Source organism: Zalophus californianus, chromosome 12 (assembly GCF_009762305.2).
Source record: "Zalophus californianus isolate mZalCal1 chromosome 12, mZalCal1.pri.v2, whole genome shotgun sequence".
NCBI lineage: Eukaryota > Metazoa > Chordata > Mammalia > Carnivora > Otariidae > Zalophus > Zalophus californianus.
The window spans coordinates 91,391,327-91,408,176 of NC_045606.1; the positions used below are offsets into that span (position 1 = coordinate 91,391,327).

Consider the following 16,850-nt stretch of genomic DNA (forward strand, 5'->3'; position numbering starts at 1 on the left):
TAGCTCCACAACCTGGTTCCCGTTTGCAATACTTAAAATTCTCAGTTTACTGAAAATGTTTTTCCCATGAAGTGATGAACTGAACACATGCATTTATAGTCCCTCCGTGCCCCTCCCACCCCAAATCCCACTGAAATAACAATAAGCTGAACAAAGGGGAGTAAATCTACAACAGCTCTGAGAATGGAAGAAAATCAGAGATTCTGTCAAATTCCTGGAAGATGGAGAGAGGATGGGATCATAATGATATAAACCAGAACTGAGGGAACTGAGACCCCAATCATACACAGGCCCAGAGCGCAGGGGCAGTGAGCCGGTTCCCCCAGGGCCCCAGGAGAACTCTGCAGGAAGGGACACCAGAGGAGGCCGTGAACAGCAATCAGTACAATTAATCAAAGCCTGTATACCAAAGAGCTGAGCTGATTCTCCCTCTTCTTCCCTTCTAACTGCCACAGGCAGGCCAACACAGAAGTGCTGGCGCAGCCACATCTGCACCCTGACCCGCCCAAAGAACTGCTCCCTAAGGAAAAGGAGCTCCCCGTCAGAGCAAGCTAACAGACTGTGTGGGTTTGGCCCCTAAGGAGGACAGAGACTCCTACCCACCAGAGCACACAAGAGACAGAGAAGGAAAGAAAATGAAAGAAAGGGCAGATCTGCTGTGAAAAGTACACTGAAGCACTCCATCCCCAGAAATGCTCATCCTACACTGGGGCAGGGGTCCCAGGCTGTCCCGCCATCCTCAACCTCTGCCTGGGACCCAGTGCTCCAGGGAATCGTCCCATCGGGAGACAGGGCGGAGGTAGACACAGACACCACAGCTGAATGGGCAAGCTGCCAAAATTAACAACCTGCTTCTTCACTCCTAACAGCATGGTATTATAAGAAAACATAAGAATTATGAAACGTGGCTCCAAGTGTACAAAAACTTAATATAAATTCTAGAAAGAGAGAACAAAGGATACAGAGAAAAAATATCAAATAAATATAATAACATCGGAGGTTTCCATACAATACACACAAAGCCTGTTCATTCCTGAGCGGCTAGATTCTGTTTTTAGAGTCAAGCACTGCATTTCATGATACCTCATGACATGAAACACCCGTGTACTGAGGCACTCCCCCACTGGGTATTTAGGTTGACACCGTTCCTTCTTAGAACATTCTTGTGTTTCCGGCATACGCTCATCTCTGTCCAGCTCCCCACATCTGAGCTCCGTGCTCATACTACTGCTCCAGAATCTTCAAATACGCCTAGCCTATTCACACTACGTGAACTCGGTGCCCCGGAAAGAGATCGACCTCGATTCATGTGAACTGAACTTCTTCCATGAGAGTTAATTGTGGCCTCAACAAAACATGTGAAACGAGTTCCTCTTTAAAGGACAAAGCACCTTGTTCTGCATTCAGTGCTATTCTCACCTGCACGGTGAAGTTATGCGTCCCCTGGTGGTGTTTTCTCACTTCAGAAAGAGCTATCATCAGGCCTTTCTCAATGCGCTGGGTGAAGTTACAGAAACTGGTATCCACGCTCTGAGGCACGAACTGAAGAACTAGAAAGACAGCAATCACAGGCCCATGAACCAGCACTGGTTTAGGACTGAGGAGTGAGGAGGCGAAAAATACTATTTAACTCAAAAAAAGCCTCCGTAGCATGGGATTAGGTACTGAGAGGTAGTATTTAGCGGTCTCCTAGCAGGGAAACGGAGAAAGCCAACGCTGCCCCAAATGAATACATACAACGTGAAGGTGACTTGTATCATTTTAAAAAATGGAAAAAGATAACAATGAGAGCATCAAAAGATGCAAGTGACTGAAACATTTCAAGTATGAAACGTGAAAACACTCTCAACTCCTCAAAAAACACTGTGGGGGACAGATGGAACAATGGGAAAATGTCAACAATTTTTCAACTGTGGATATGTGTGTGGGAGTGTATTCAATAATCTTCATCTCTTAGAGGTATGAGCTGAAATACTTATGGGTGATGTGACATGATGCTTTATCAAAATAATGTGGGAGGAGGGCATGCAGGTGTCACAAGACAGACTAGGAGGTGAAAACTGTGAAGCCATACGATGAGTACACGGGGGCTCATTCAACTATTCTGTGCCCTCTTGTATATGCTGGAAGTCTTCTGTAATTCTAAAGGCTTTTTTAAATTTAAATGATTGTTTAAAATCCTCCCCCAATTTTTTAACAACACAAAAAATAAAATGAAATTTTATTTACAAATCAATCAAAACAACTATGCTCAGTTTTCTCACCCGTGTGAACTTGGAACCTGGACTCCGGCACAAGGAAGGAAGGTTTCACAGCCAGGATTAAAGGAGTTTGGTCACGTACAAGTTTACTGTTTATAAGTACATTAATGACTGATATTGCTGTGTAAACGAAAGGCCCCGATGTTACCAGGAAAGTGAAGTCAGCGAATAGTTCGTAAACCTATGAAAATTTAAAAAAAACACAAAAGACGGTAATTATCAAATTTGAGAGGACTGTAACTCAAAATTAAAGGAAGCTGCATGAGGTAGAAAAACAGCAGAGCAAGTGAGGTAAAAAATAAACAGGTAGCTTTAAATGAAGGGGGAGGGCTGCACAGACAATCAAAATTTTATTTTAGTTATCCCTTTTACAGATCTGCCAACCGTCTCAAAAACAGCATAAAATTACAAGAGCAAAAGCAGCGAGAAAGAACAGCCGATAACACGAACTGAATAATGAGTTACGGAGAATTCAAAGTCGTCATATTTAATCCACATGTGAAGGAACACTTATTCTGTTGAGCAGGGCTGTCCAAAAGAAGTTCATGAGCCACATATGCAGTTTTAAAATTTCTAGTAGCCACATTAAAAAAAGTAAAAAGAAACAGGTGAAATTAATTTTATTTAACCCAATACATCTGAAATATATCATTTCAACATGTGGTCAATGTAAAAAATTACTAGTGAGATAGTTTACATTTCTTTTTTCACTCGGCCTTTGAAATCCTGTGTCAGTTTTGCACTTACAGCACGTCTCAATTCAGACAAGCCCCGTTTCACATGCTCAGTAGCCACATGTGGCTCTGTTCAGGATGGTGCAGGTATAAAGCGTAGCTTTCTGACCTCATCAGGGGAGAGGAGGTAGGAGCACAGGGTCCACTGTGTATGGAAATCTATCTCTATCCCACTGAGTGTACAGAAATATGCATATGCGCTCACTCTAAAATCTAATTAAAATTCTAATCCAAGTCCTTTTACGTAAATCAAGGGAATCATCATGTCATCATCCCCAACTCTGGTCTTAGAGCCTTTTTGTTCCAATTCTGCCAACACATCCCTCCAGTGGACTACACCTGGCCTCAGGTGGGATCAGGGCTTCCCTGACGAAGCAGGTGTTCGCCAAGAGGAGGAGGGAGGAGAGGAGAGAGAGCGTTCTAGAACCATGACATGCCTTCAGCCTGAGCTCCCACGCCACGGGGACCCACCTTGAGCTCCACCGCCCGGTTGAAGTGAATCCTCAACACCTCTTTGATGGACGTGATGATGTACTCCTGCACGGCTCTTCTGGCCAGCACTACAAACCAAAGCCAACCACCAAACGCAGTTTAGTTTCATTATGAATAATGTGGGCATTTCTGGTCCCCAAGGCAGAACCTGTGCTCTGCCAAACTGTGACAGCCGCTGCCAAAATCATTTTGTAAAAATCAGGCCCAGACTACGAAAGAACAGGGGAACGGCAGTGGATCTGGACATTCCTAGGTGTTCTGTCTCTTGCCTATGCCCCTAATGGTAAAACACAAAGTTTTAAAACTCTCAGCAGTAATATTTTAGAAGACTTTAAGATGTTACTCAGCAAAACGAGATGACATCTTCCCCTGTAAAATGAGGTCTCCTACCTCAATTTTTCAATGCAGTGAGGGAAGGGTTTTCACCACTAATAACGGGGCGGAAAAGATTTTCACGATCCCCATGTATTAAAATTTTATGTAGGAAGTAAAATATTTCTTATAACAAAGTCTAGCTATATTTAACTCTCCTTCCACATCTAAGAAATTCTATTTTAAAATGTGTACTAAGAGAGCCTCTTTCTCAGTATTTAGTAAACATGTCCTGCTGCTCCCCTTTCTTTTCCCTATTATTTTTTCTTTCCTCTTCCATTAACTTCTCATAATGCAGAATCTAAATACGTTTCAATTATTCGGTTTTCTGCTTCCTATTCTTAATTTTTAAAACTGGAGACAGGGAACACCGGGGTGGCCCAGTGGGTTAAGCATCTGCCTTCGGCTCAGGTCATGATCCCAGGGTCCTGGGATCGAGTCCCGCATCGGGCTCCCTGCTCAGCGGAGAGTCTGCTTCTCCCTCTGCCTGCTGCGCCCCCTGCTTGTGTGCGCTCGCACTCTCCCCACCCCCGACAAATAAATAAAACCTTGTAAAAATAAAAAAAAAAAATTAGAGACAGAATCGCTCTGTATCTTTCATTCTTTTTTTAAAAGACAAATGTTTAAGTTACATTCAGTTGTTTTCTCTACTGATCGGTGACCTTTACTATCGTACACATGGGAAAGGGCTTTTTCAGTTCATAAGACCATTAGAACAAATGCAGACACCCTGACGGTGTCTGCTGACACACCAATGGCCAACTTGGCCTGGACTACAACCGACTCCAAGAGGACCAGACTATAGCATGGGTTTTAAAGGGAAGGACAAAAATGAGTGGGAAGGAAAAGGGAAAAGGAGGAAGGAACAGAGGGACAGAGAAATAGAGGGAGGGAGAGAGGAAAGACCAGAGGGAGGGAAGGAAAGATCTCAAAAGCTAAACTTGGGGAATGGAGAGACAGAACGGAAAATCAGAGACAGAAAAACCCAAAAGACCAAAGGAAGAAGTACACGTCGTAAGGAGCCCCATCTAAAGGATGAGCCATCCAAGTATTACTCTGAATAGTCTGCACGACCCGCCATGAAAACCGACACCTTCTCTAGTTAATCTGAGCAAGATCTAAACTATAATGTCAGGATATGAGCACAAGGGTCTTTGGGGAAAAAGGATCACTGACAACAAATATCTGTTTCTCCAAATACCTAGTTTGGGCCAAGAGAGGCGAAAGAGCCCTGCTGAGAAGGCCGGGGTCAGGCAGGTCCTGGGTAGGAAGCACAGCCTCACTCCCTAGAGGACACACATGGTGAAGTGTTCTCCCAAGAGTCCACCACAGATCAATGGCGGGCTCTCACTTCTATGACACAGCTCCATAAGAAGAACCCTTTCAGAGGACAAGTAATCATTCCAACCCTCTCTCTCTGATAATGACTAAGACTAAAAGAAACCAAGGCCAAATCCAAATGAAGATTCTAAATGAGGTGATCCTTCCTAGGGCTCAAAGATTACCACTGAGAGCAAAAGATAGCATTCCTGTCCACTTAAAAATACAATGTAACAATAGGGATACTTATGCACAACTCCCCATACTTACTACAACTGCTGAAGTGTACATTTACAGTGAGTGAATTCTACCCCAAAAGCTACTGCAAATACTCGGATCCCTAAGAAAGAACACCAAATTCCTTAAATGTATATCCTCTATGACAGTTAATCCAGGCTATATATATCTGATATTCTTAGAGATCTTCTAAAATGGTTTCTAATTATTTGTAGAAAAGTTTGAAACGACACATTACCCCTACAAGTATCATAAATGTCACGAAATCCAAGAAATAAAGAAGCTTTCAGTAGTTCTTTTATTTTTTAAAGTTTTTTTTTAATTTATTTATTTGACAGAGAGAGAGAGAGAGAGAGTGAGAGCAGGAACACAAGCAGGGGGAGTGGGAGAGGGAGAAGCAGGCTTCCCGCCGAGCAGGGAGCCCGATGCGGGGCTCGATCCCAGGACCCTGGGATCATGACCTGAGCCGAAGGCAGAGGCTTAACAACTGAGCCACCCAGGCACCCCTCAGTAGTTCTTTTAATAAGCTTCTTGTAACTGACCACTTTGTGGTTACTATGTAGTAATGGCGTAGAAAAGGAAGAAAAGTATCATGTCTACAAGAAACTCTTCTCTCTCCTCTGGACTACTGTTTTCCCACAGATGAAAGTTCACCACGAGTCCCAACCTCATCTCCTAGCATAATTACCTCCTCCTCCCATTAGTCTAATTACCAGCCGAGCTGAATGTTCTTGGGCTGTCTGACCTCTCCACCTGTGTTCACACCTTCCACCAGAAGGACACTTCCCTTCATCTCTGACGACAGCCCTCTTGAGTGCGCACCTCCAACTCACATCCTTGCAAACCCATTCCTCATCATCCCAAAAGTCACTCTTGTAGAACTCTGCTTCAACCATTCTTATCACAACTTCCAAGAAAACACGGCTTGTGTCTACCCTACTAGAATCTAAGCTCCTTGAAGATCCATGGTCAGATCCATGGTCAGATCCATGCCATTCATGTAGATAACCCTCAAACCTTCTAAAGGCATAATTATTTGTTAAATGAATTAATAAATGGTTCCTTATTTAGGGGAGGGAGGGAGTTAAGACAGCAAAGGCTTCAGCTTCTCCCCACCACCTCAGAGGGTGGTGGCACCACTGTGACAAGCAGAGGATGCATGGCCTATGTCACAGCATGATCTCCTTCTCCTTCCTCACCTTACAGTTTCCCTGTTCTTCTTCCTTCTCCACTCCACTCCATTCCTCCTCTACCTCTATCAACTTCTTTCCCCTTTCTTCATTTCTATCCTCCATTCCCACCAAAATCAACAACACACAGAGCCAGGCTGCACATCAATATTATATTGTATTTAAGTATATTAACAGGTCGCAAGACTTAACACGCAGCCTGTCATTCCTGATGAAGAACAAGCTGGAGAACGCAACCAAGCAGGCCATAGTCACTGGACATGTACAGACATGATGTCAAATGTGCTCTGATTTCATGAGACTAAAGCAGCTGGGCAGATACAAGGGAAGCTGCTGCTTGTCAGCCAGTCACTCCGGCTGTGGTCCAGGGTGGAGATCAAAGTTTATAACTGAGATCAGACATTTAGCTGCTCCCTGTCTCTTTCTCGGATTCTCAGGATCTAAGTGACATTTACAGGAACATGTAGGAGCAAAGTGCTCCCTCCTTTCAAGGAAAAGAATAAGAAATTGTAGCGGTTGCCCTTACACATTTGTGCAACTATCTGCTGGAGCTAAACACAAAGGTTTTTGTTTTTATCGTGCCATCTACACATCCACCAGGTTATGAGTTCCAAAGGCAAAGATCCTAGCAAACGCTCCTAAGCCTCCATCTAAATCTTTTATTTCTCTTAGTGCTACTACTAACGTGTAGCATTTTGTGGGTGTTTCTTATGTGCCAAGCACTGGGTTAAGTACTTTATGTGCAATGATGCATTTAAATCTTTACAATAACCCAACGACGTAGGTGCCACAGTTATCCTTGTTTGACAATTGAGGAAACCGAGAGGTAAAGAGACTAACTGTCCAGAGAACTCACAGGAGAAAGGTGAAGGAGTGAGGGTTACCACCCAGGGGCTCCCTGGGGCCCAAGCCCCTGCTCTTTCCCAAGATGCTGTATGTCACAGAGGCATTTCATACAAGCACCTTAGAAAGATCACCCCAACCAAGAGGTGACTTGAAGTGGGGCCTTACCGGTTGTGATCAAATAGGCATCCGGAACCGTAATATCACACACATATGGCGGCTTGGTGGTGACCAGTGCCGGAGTATCAACGGTTGCTTCAGAAGTGGAGGTGGGCACGGGATGAAGGGATGGCGGGGGTCGCCCCGAACTGCTCTCAGGGGGACTCTGACTCGCAGTTCTGCTGCTCGGGGTGCCGTCAACAGTATGATCGGGGGCAGCACTGGTGTTGGGTGAGTTGGGTTCCATGGAGGTGTTCATTGGTAAATCTGTGGGTGTGAATGATGGGCCCACAAATATTGGCTCTGTAGGAAGAGGTGAGGGGACCACCTCAGAAACAAATGAGGATGCTGACGACAGGTACGCATCAGTGACCAGCAGTGTGGTGCTGGCAATGACTTTGGAGAAAGAGGGTAAGACAGGTGAGTGGTCATCCGTAGCACTGACTTCGTCACTGGAAGGTGTTGGAGTTGGAGTGGGAAAGAGAGAAGATTCTGCTAAAATGGGTGTCGTATGAAAAGCAGTCAAAGGTGACGGGAAGTGAGTCCCGAGAGTCAAAATGTCAAGGGTGGGCTCAGACCTGGAGGGCACCAGGGTGGTGACCGCAGATTCATGGGCAATGAGTGACAACTCAAAATAGGAGGTAGTTTCAGTGAGGGCTGAGGTAAAATGAGCTTCGGGACCTGTCGGGGAAACTGTTGCTGCTTCAGAGAACTTGACAGAATCAGAAGGGAGGCTTGAGAGGCGCGACATTTCAGAGTAGCCAGGAAGAAACGTGAACGTCCTTAAAAGAAGGTCTGAACTCGGCTGGGGCTGAGAAAATTCAGAGTTTGTGGAAGCAGGAACGGAAAGCGGGGCGGACGGCGCACGGAGAGAGTCCGACAACGCGAGGGTCTCGACCACGGCAGAGGACGCCGGAGAAACGAAAGCGGCCGCGGCACTCGCCATCCCCAAAGTCGGAGAGGCAAGTCCTTCTGAAGATGAAGGGACCAGGCTGCTGAACTCCAGCGGTGGAGTTGGGAGAAAACCGGCTGCGGACTCCAAAGCCCGTCCAGTTTCATGCGCCGAAAAGCCGCCAGGCTCCGGGTCAGGGACCGGCGCAGGCTCCCCGGACGGGCCCGGGGCGGAAGCCGGAGAAGGCCGTGGGTCCCCGCGCGCGGGCGCGGGGCGGCTCTGGTCCGCTGTGCGCGGGACAGACGAGTCGGGGAGCACGCTGCTGATGACCCAGGGGAACCCCGCTGTCCCGCCGCCGGCGGGCGGTCCCGGCGTTTCGGGGACAGAGGAGGAGCCCAAAGGAGCAGCATCGGGCGACACGGGCGCAGAGAGATGGCCGCGGGAAGGAGGCACCGGGGTGGTCCCGACACTGCTCGCACCGGCCTCGGCTGAAACCCCACCGCTCGTTCCTGAGCCGCGCACGGAGGGAGAAGAGAGTGGAACCACCGGCCGGGAGGGGAAACGTGTATTGAATTCCTGCGGCTCTTCTTCGAATTCTGGGAAGTCCGCCACTCTGCGGCTGGACGGAGAGACGCCGCGGGCTTCCGGTGTGGTCACCGACAGGGTCTCGGCGCCGTCCCCCGAGCCCACGTCCTCCCTCCCCGGGAGGCTGGCTGACGCGACGAGCCGAGGCGACGCCACGCGGCAGGACACGCACCCCGTGTAGGGTCTGAGTGACGACAGCGGGCTCAGGACGCGAGCGTCGTCCTCGAGGTCTGGGACGACCCCTGCGTCGCCCGGCAGCTCCGACGTCTCACCGGAGCTGCCGGGAAGAAAGGGGTTAGAAGAAACATCAGCTGATGGAGGAGAAAAGGACACGGAGGCAGAAGAAGATGAGAACAAAGCCGAATTTGGGCTGCCGCGGCTACAAGCAAAGACTATCTGCGCCAGAGCTGCGGCAGGCTCTGTTCTAGAAAGGATGGTTCCTTCTAGACTGCGACTCACAGCCGTGGTCTCCTCTGGATATCTGTCCATGGCCGTGGCCGTGACCGTGGCCAGAACATCCTCTGGAGGCGGTGGGACCTCCGCCCAGGAGGGAAAAGGCTGCTGAGTCAGGCCACTGCCTACGAGCGGAGGCTCTGCAGACAGAGAGCTGGAGAGAAGGGTTTCTGCTTCCTCCGTGCCTGAAGCCACGATCTCCGGCAAAGTCCTGCTCGCCGAGTGCCAGTAAGCGTCCGTAGGATAAAGCACCAAGTTCCTACTAGGTGTTGGAAGCATGCCCTCGGATGTGGGAAAAGCTGACCGAAAAGCACTGAAATGACTGGGGGATTCGGTATACGTTGTTGGTTGTTGCATTGTGTTCTGCCAGGCTGATGTCATCTGTTGGTCTTGAAAAGAAATCATGGGTGAGGATGGAGTCAGCGCCGGCGGGCTGACGGGGAGATACCGAATCGGAGAAACCGGGCGGGAAGTTGTCCAGGGAGCTTCTGGCAAAAAGTTATCCATTTCATCGTCCTCTCTGACCACCGCATTGCTCATCATCGACACATAATTTGCCACCAAGATGCTGTGATCTGCTATACTTTGGGTCATTGTTCCTTGGTTAAAAAAGATTGTATCAAAAATAGTGGCGGATGGAGATGATATGACGTGGAGAGAACTGCTTTGCTGGGACCCTGGGGCAGTTTCTGTTAAGGCCACATGTGCAGTGCTGTGCACGGTGCTTTTCTTCATCATGAGCTCCACGGAGGATAAAGAGAGGTTTTGCTGTTCCAGAAAGAGCTCATCTACAAGGGAAGTAAAAGCTGGGTTAGTTGCAAGGCAATGAAAGTCATATTGCCGACACTTCGTTTCAGAATCTCCACTCACTGTGAATATGCACAACACAAAACACACAGAATTAAACAGCTAATTGGGAGCCAGCAATTGCCAGAATTACATTCAGCAAATATTCATAACTGTGAGCTCTACCTTAACTTAATTAAGCTTGTGTGTAAGCAGACATTGACATTTTTTTTCTCTGACTTGCAAATGACACCACAGAATACTGGAAATGGAGGAGGTCCTAGGAGGTTGTCTAGTCCATTCTGTCTCATTTATCACACAAGAAAGAGAGTTCAGAGAAGGTAACTACATCAATTACATGATCACCCAGACAGAGGTGAAGCTGGAATCTCAATATCAGCCTGTCTTGATTCCCAAGCCCACGTTCCTTCTCTTCCACAAGAGCCAGCTCTCAAGAGGAATGAACATGACAAGTCTGACAGCATCACTCACTACCCAGGTAAGAGTTCAAAAGATCCTAATTTAGGCTGCCCACACTGAGGCCCCTGACTACCTCCAGGCTCAGTTCTCATCATTCCCTGCTCCACTCTCACGGCTTCCTAACTACCTGCAGTTCCCAAATCCAAATTCCCTCTGGCTTAGCACCTCTGCACATTCTTCTCCCTCTGCCTGGGATGCCCTTCCCTGGCTCTCCACTTGAATCACTCCTGCTGGTCCTGCAGATTCCACATAGACACCACCTCCCTCCTCAGTACTCTAAAGTTGAGTCCGTGCCTCTCCTGAGGCTTCTACCTGTCGTATCCCTTATCATGCCTCACTGAAGTGAACTGTCCACTCATCACACTGTGACCCTCTTGAGGACAAGGACTGTTGATCTGTTTTCCCAGTGCCTAGTCCAGTGAATGACACATAGTGAGAGCTCAATGAGTATCTGTTAAATGAATGAATAAATAAAGGAGTGAATGGTGAGGACCGAGTTCTGATATGTGCCAAAAGCATCCTATCATCCTCTCAAAACTTTCCTATTCTTTATCCTTGTCACAGCCGTCATTATCATGGAAGTGGCTGAGGTATCTCCACCTATCATTCAAATACAGTGTATACAGAGGCAGGATATGTAATGGCCCAAACCCCTAATGAAGACCCAGAGCACAGGGTACTGTCCACTGCAGCAGAGGCTGGGGACTGAGCAACTATTATGACCCATAATAATACCCTCCTCTTGCTTATCCAAACAGTCCATCAGAACATGAGTGTGTGAAATACTATAGAGATCAACTTGAATTCACTCTTTTTGCTTTTTTTTAAAGTAAATTATTTCTGTTCTATTCCTGGCAACATGACAGACTGGAGATCTTGAAGTCTTCCCACATCATAACACTTAATTATGCTTAATAACTGTTCAAAAACATCCTTTTACATGACTGGGTGAGCCTGCAAGACAAAAAGGGACATGTGCTGAACACAGGAGCAAAGAAGGAGATGGACTAGGAAGGTCATCAAGCACTACAGTCATTGGATAGAGGGACATTGGACCAGATAGCCTAATGGTTAGGCCACAGGGGAATAAGGGACAAGTGTTGGGTCTGAACAGGTAAAGAACCAACTGAAGACCATCTCCAAAAAAAATGTGGATCTGAGAAGGGCCATAGTCTCAGGGAAAGAGTAAATCAGGAAGAAAAATACCCATCTCTCAGAGAACAGTGAGAAAAAGTGTCTGTCTCAACTTTGACTTTGTGCAGATATTTTATAAAAAGCGTTCCCAACTTTGGAATCTATACTACTTGTGTGGTCCTAAAAACTGTATGTTTAGAATCATAATTTAAAGTGGACCAGGTCTCCAGTGTCTATCAGAGGTTAACATAAATCTTCTCCAGAAGAACACACTCGAAAACCAGGCATCAAAGTAGTCCTGCAGCGAGAGGTCCAATAAATATGAGTGCAAAATTAAAAATTACAAAACACACAAGGAAGTAAGGTACTATGAAAAAAGTCAAGAGAAGCCCACACAAATAGTATCAGATTTGTAAAGACTTTAAGATTTTATTTATTAATTTGAGAGAGAGAGCATGAGTGGGGGGCAGGGAGAGGGAGAAGCAGACTCCCCTGCTGAGCAGGGAGCCTGATGCAGGACTCGATCCCAGCACCCTGAGACCATGACCTGAGCCAAAGGCAGACACTTAACCGACTGAGCCACCCAGGCACCCCAAGACTTTAGATATTGGAATGTGAGCTACATGTTTTAAAGTGTGTTTAATCCACTTAAAATAATAAAGAGGAGACTGAAAACATGAGTAAGGAGCAAGAGACTATATAAAAATGGCCAGAAAGACTTGAAAAAGAATTAAAAGAATATTTAGAAATGAAAAAATAAAAGGGTGCCTAGTGGCTCAGTTGGAGAAGCATGCAACTCTTAATCTCAGGGTCGTGAGTTTGAGTCCCACATTGGGTGTAGAGATTACTTAAAGTTTAAAACTTATATTATTTTTTAAAGATTTTATTTATTTGACAGAGAAAGTGAGAAAGCACAAGCAGGGGGAGCAGCAGAGGGAGAAGCAGGCTCCCAGCTGAGCAGGGAGCCCGATGCGGGGCTCAATCCCAGGACACTGGGATCATGACCTGAGCCGAAGGCAGACACTTAACCGACTGAGCCATCCAGGTGCCCCTAAATTCAAAAACTTTAAAAATATATATGAGTTAAAATTTTGAAACTCAATATGCAATACATAGTACAATAAATAGCAATTTAGACATAGCTAAAGAGAGATTTAGTGAACTGGAAGATAGATCTGAAAATTACACAGAATGGAATACAGAGAAACAGAAAGATGAAAAATATTAAAAAGAGAAGTTAAGAAGTATAGAAGATACAGGGTGCCTGGGTGACTTGGTCAGTTAAGTATCCAACCCTTGATCTCAGCTCAGGTCTTGATCTCAGGATCATGAGTTCAAGCCCCGCACTGGGCTCTGCACTGGGCATGGAGCCTACTTAAAAAAACAAGGCGGGGAGGGCGCCTGAGTGGCTCAGTCGGTTAAGCGGCTGCCTTCAGCTCAGGTCATGATCCCAGGGTCCTGGGATCAAGCCCCACATCAGGCTCCTTGCTCAGCAGGGAGCCTGCTTCTCCCTCTGCCTGCCTGCCGCTCCCCCTGCTCGTGCTCTCTCTCTCTCTCTGTCAAATAAATTTTAAAAAAAAAAGTATGGAAGATAGAATGAGATAGTCCAACATACATTTGATACAAGTTTTTAAAAGAAATAATAGAGGGAGCTGGGTAAGACAATATTCAAAGAAAGAGTGCTAAAAATTATCCAAAATTAGTAAGAGACATAAATCCTTCAATTCAGGAAGACAAAGAAATCCCAAGCCACATCCAGGGTCACCTGGATGGCTCAGTCAGTTAAGTGTCCGACTCTTGATTTCAGCTCAGGTCATGATCTTAGGATTGTGAGATCGAGCCCTGTGTTGGGCTCCACAGTGGGTGTGGAGCCTGCTTGGGATTCTCTCTCCCTCTCCCTGTGCCCCTCCCCTAAATAAATACATACATACATACATACATACATACATACTCATATCGACACACATGATGATACTACAGAACACCAAAGACAGAGAGAAACTAAATGAGTCAGAGGAAAGGACTGGCAATTAATCACTATTACATAACTACTTCCCAGAACTAGGAGCCAAGTGACAATGAAATAAAATTTTCAAAGTACTAAGAGAAAATATCTGACATCTTAGATTTGAAAAACCAACAATACTCTCTATTTGTTAAAATAGGGACATCTTCTGATAAACAGAAAGTGATTATACCAACAGAAGACCTTCAGTAGAGGGGCCTCTCTAAGCAAGGATATACTTCAAAAGGAAAAGTAATTATCCCAGAAGGAAGATCTGAAAAGAAAGAACAGAAGATAAATAAATGATAAAGATATGGCTAAGTCTAAACAATACTGATGGTATAAATGAACAATACTACTACTACGTAATTTGTGAGGTTAAAAAACATACTACAGAATTACTATAGCTTACGACGATCCCACAGAAGCTGAAAGAGGGCATCCAGAGGTATTTGTGACTCATTAGCAGAAATGGAAATCAAGATTAAGACAAAATTCTGTGAATAGATTTTGTGTGTATACACTAAAATTAGTACATGATAGTTAGTCATATATTTATTTAGACAAAAGATTTCTAACTGGTTCCATTAGCATTTGAAAATCATAAACTTACACCAGCTATAATCTGCTTACTTAAAAGGGTCACACTCCTTTTTATGTAATGTGACTTTTTTAAAAATTAATAAATAAAGGGCGCCTGGGTGGCTCCGATGGTTAAGCGTCTGCCTTCGGCTCAGGTCATGATCCCAGGGTCCTGGGATCAAGTCCCACATCAGGCTCCCTGCTCAGTGGGGAGCCTGCTTCTCCCTCTGCTTCTTTCTCTCTCTCTCTGTCTCTCATGAATAAATAAATAAAATCTTTAAAAAATAAAATAAAAATGAATAAATAAAAGAAGGAAAGCTTTTCTTAGAGATTTCAGTATTATTAGGCATTTGTTGTCTTCCTTACAACCTCGCTCTAAGGTTTCTTGTCTATATACTTTTACTATTTACCTATCATATTCCAAGCATGGGCAAAAAAGTAATCACGATGTTTCTCACAACCATGGTAAAGTAAGTTGTAGCTGTTCTTTTCCACAGTAAAGGGTAAACGGTTATAAATCTATTTATAGTAATAAAAGTAATAAAATCAACATTCTGTCCACCTATGTAACATACAGATTTGAAAGTTTTTCTAAGGACAAATCATTTTATGTGTGCTTTAAAACTCTGCTATGATCTAATTTATTTTGAAATATAAGATCTGAATAGAGAGCATAATCCCTTTTAAAACGAATCAGAAACATATTTGAAAATGCACTGGAAGACTACAAGAGATAAAACAGCAAAGAAAAGCAACATTTTTGGGCTAATATATAAGCCCAAGTATCTGATGCAAGTTAGAATTCAATCCACCCTGTTTACAAAGGACATGGAACAGAGAAGGCAAAGTGGTCAAAAAGATTAAAAATTCTCTGCACAGTAAAAAAGAGGAACAAACACTTCCCACTAAGAAATGTGACGTATGCCTAGCTGTGATGTGGTTTGTTGTTTGTTGTTTTTTGTTTTTTCCTCCTTTTTTTGGCCAAGCCCCAGGAGGGAGAAACCAGCTCTGAAGAGACAGCAGCTGGGATGCCACGGGAATTACTTCTGTAGTTAATTCAGGAAGAGGTTAGAAAACCCAAGTGAGTCTCTCCCAGCAGAAAACCTTCATAGACTCTAATTTCAAGCCTCGGAGATCAATTTTCAAATTCTAAAGTGTTAGTTCTCCCAAGTGAAAGGCTGTCTCTGTGCCGACAGAGAGAAAGGCAAGGAGCTGGGGAGATAGCCATGCTCCTCAGACTCCGTGCACGGGAATGAGATGGGAGTCTTGTTAAAAGGCAGGCGCTGGGGGCGCCTGGGTGGCTCAGATGGTTGAGTGTCTGCCATCCGCTCGGGTCATGATCCCGGGGTCCTGGGATCGAGCCCCACATCAGGCTCCCTGCTCGGCGGGAAGCCTGCTTCTCCCTCTCCCTCTCCCTTTGCTTGTCCTCTGTCTCTCTCTCTCTCTCAAATGAATAAATAAAATCTTCAAAAAAAAAAAAAAAGGCAGGGCTGGGGTGGGCACTAAATTTCTGTGTCCCTCTCAGGCAGTGCCACGTCTGCAGCCACACTGAACAGCCCAAGTTGAGGCACTTTCCCCCATGGAGACTGCACAACACAGATTTATTGGGTGCCTACCTTGTACCTCCTCCACCTGGGCTCCAATCTTGCCACGATGTATGTAACAGAGCAGGGACTGTCCTACTGCTGTGTGGATTCATGGGGCTTAAAAATTCACAAGGCAAATCCACAGAACATTCAACAGCAAGAATGAACCCTAAGGTATTAACTATGGACTCTGGGTGACAAATGATTTGACAACGTCGATTCACAGTTTGTAACAAACATGCCACTCACTGGCGGATGTTGATGGTGGGGGAGGCTATGCATGTGTGGGGGTAGAGGACAAATAGGAAATTACACCTTCCGCTCAATTTCACTGTTCAGTGAACCTAAAACTGCTCTTTGAAAAAACAAAAGCTTTTTAAAATCTCTAATAAAGCTTTTAAAGAGGTTTTTAGAAATCCACGAGGGAGATGCCTAACTGTCTCTAGGAACTTGTTGGTCTTACCCAAGCAAGATAATTTTTTTGTTGTTGTTTTCTTCTTTTTAGTCATATTTTTCTAACTGGAAATCATCCCCAAATACAGTAGTCGATCATGGAATCTTGGACTTTCCGACCTGAATGGATCCTTTAAGACCTTAGTCGATCCCATCACGTTGCAAAGGAGGCTCAAGCAGTTTAAGCTGACTTGCTTAAAATAGCACCCAGGCCCTAGGCAGCCTTAGGAAGGCAGGTTCATAAATTCTCGGTGACTGAAGGCTCCTCACACACCACAGCACACTT

General features: G+C 45.3%; 1 protein-coding gene across 4 annotated transcripts in view; it reads right to left on the reverse strand.

Annotated features, from left to right (window-relative positions):
• Positions 1-16,265, reverse strand: part of KIAA1549 (KIAA1549 ortholog) — a 90,730-nt gene extending 74,465 nt beyond the window's left edge. For 2 of the 4 annotated variants that reach the window (XM_035723329.1, XM_035723328.1), the window contains exons 1-5: positions 16,142-16,265; positions 7,618-10,326; positions 3,467-3,555; positions 2,265-2,442; positions 1,420-1,550 (exon numbers count right to left, since the gene is read on the reverse strand). In XM_035723329.1, coding sequence (XP_035579222.1) covers positions 1,420-1,550; positions 2,265-2,442; positions 3,467-3,555; positions 7,618-10,276 — 3,057 coding nt within the window. In that variant the 5' untranslated portion in view covers positions 10,277-10,326; positions 16,142-16,265. The remainder of the gene's footprint in view (positions 1-1,419; positions 1,551-2,264; positions 2,443-3,466; positions 3,556-7,617; positions 10,327-16,141) is intronic. The other 2 variants (XM_035723330.1, XM_027574729.2) reach the window with 1 other exon arrangement.
• Between the last annotated feature and the right edge of the window lie 585 nt (positions 16,266-16,850).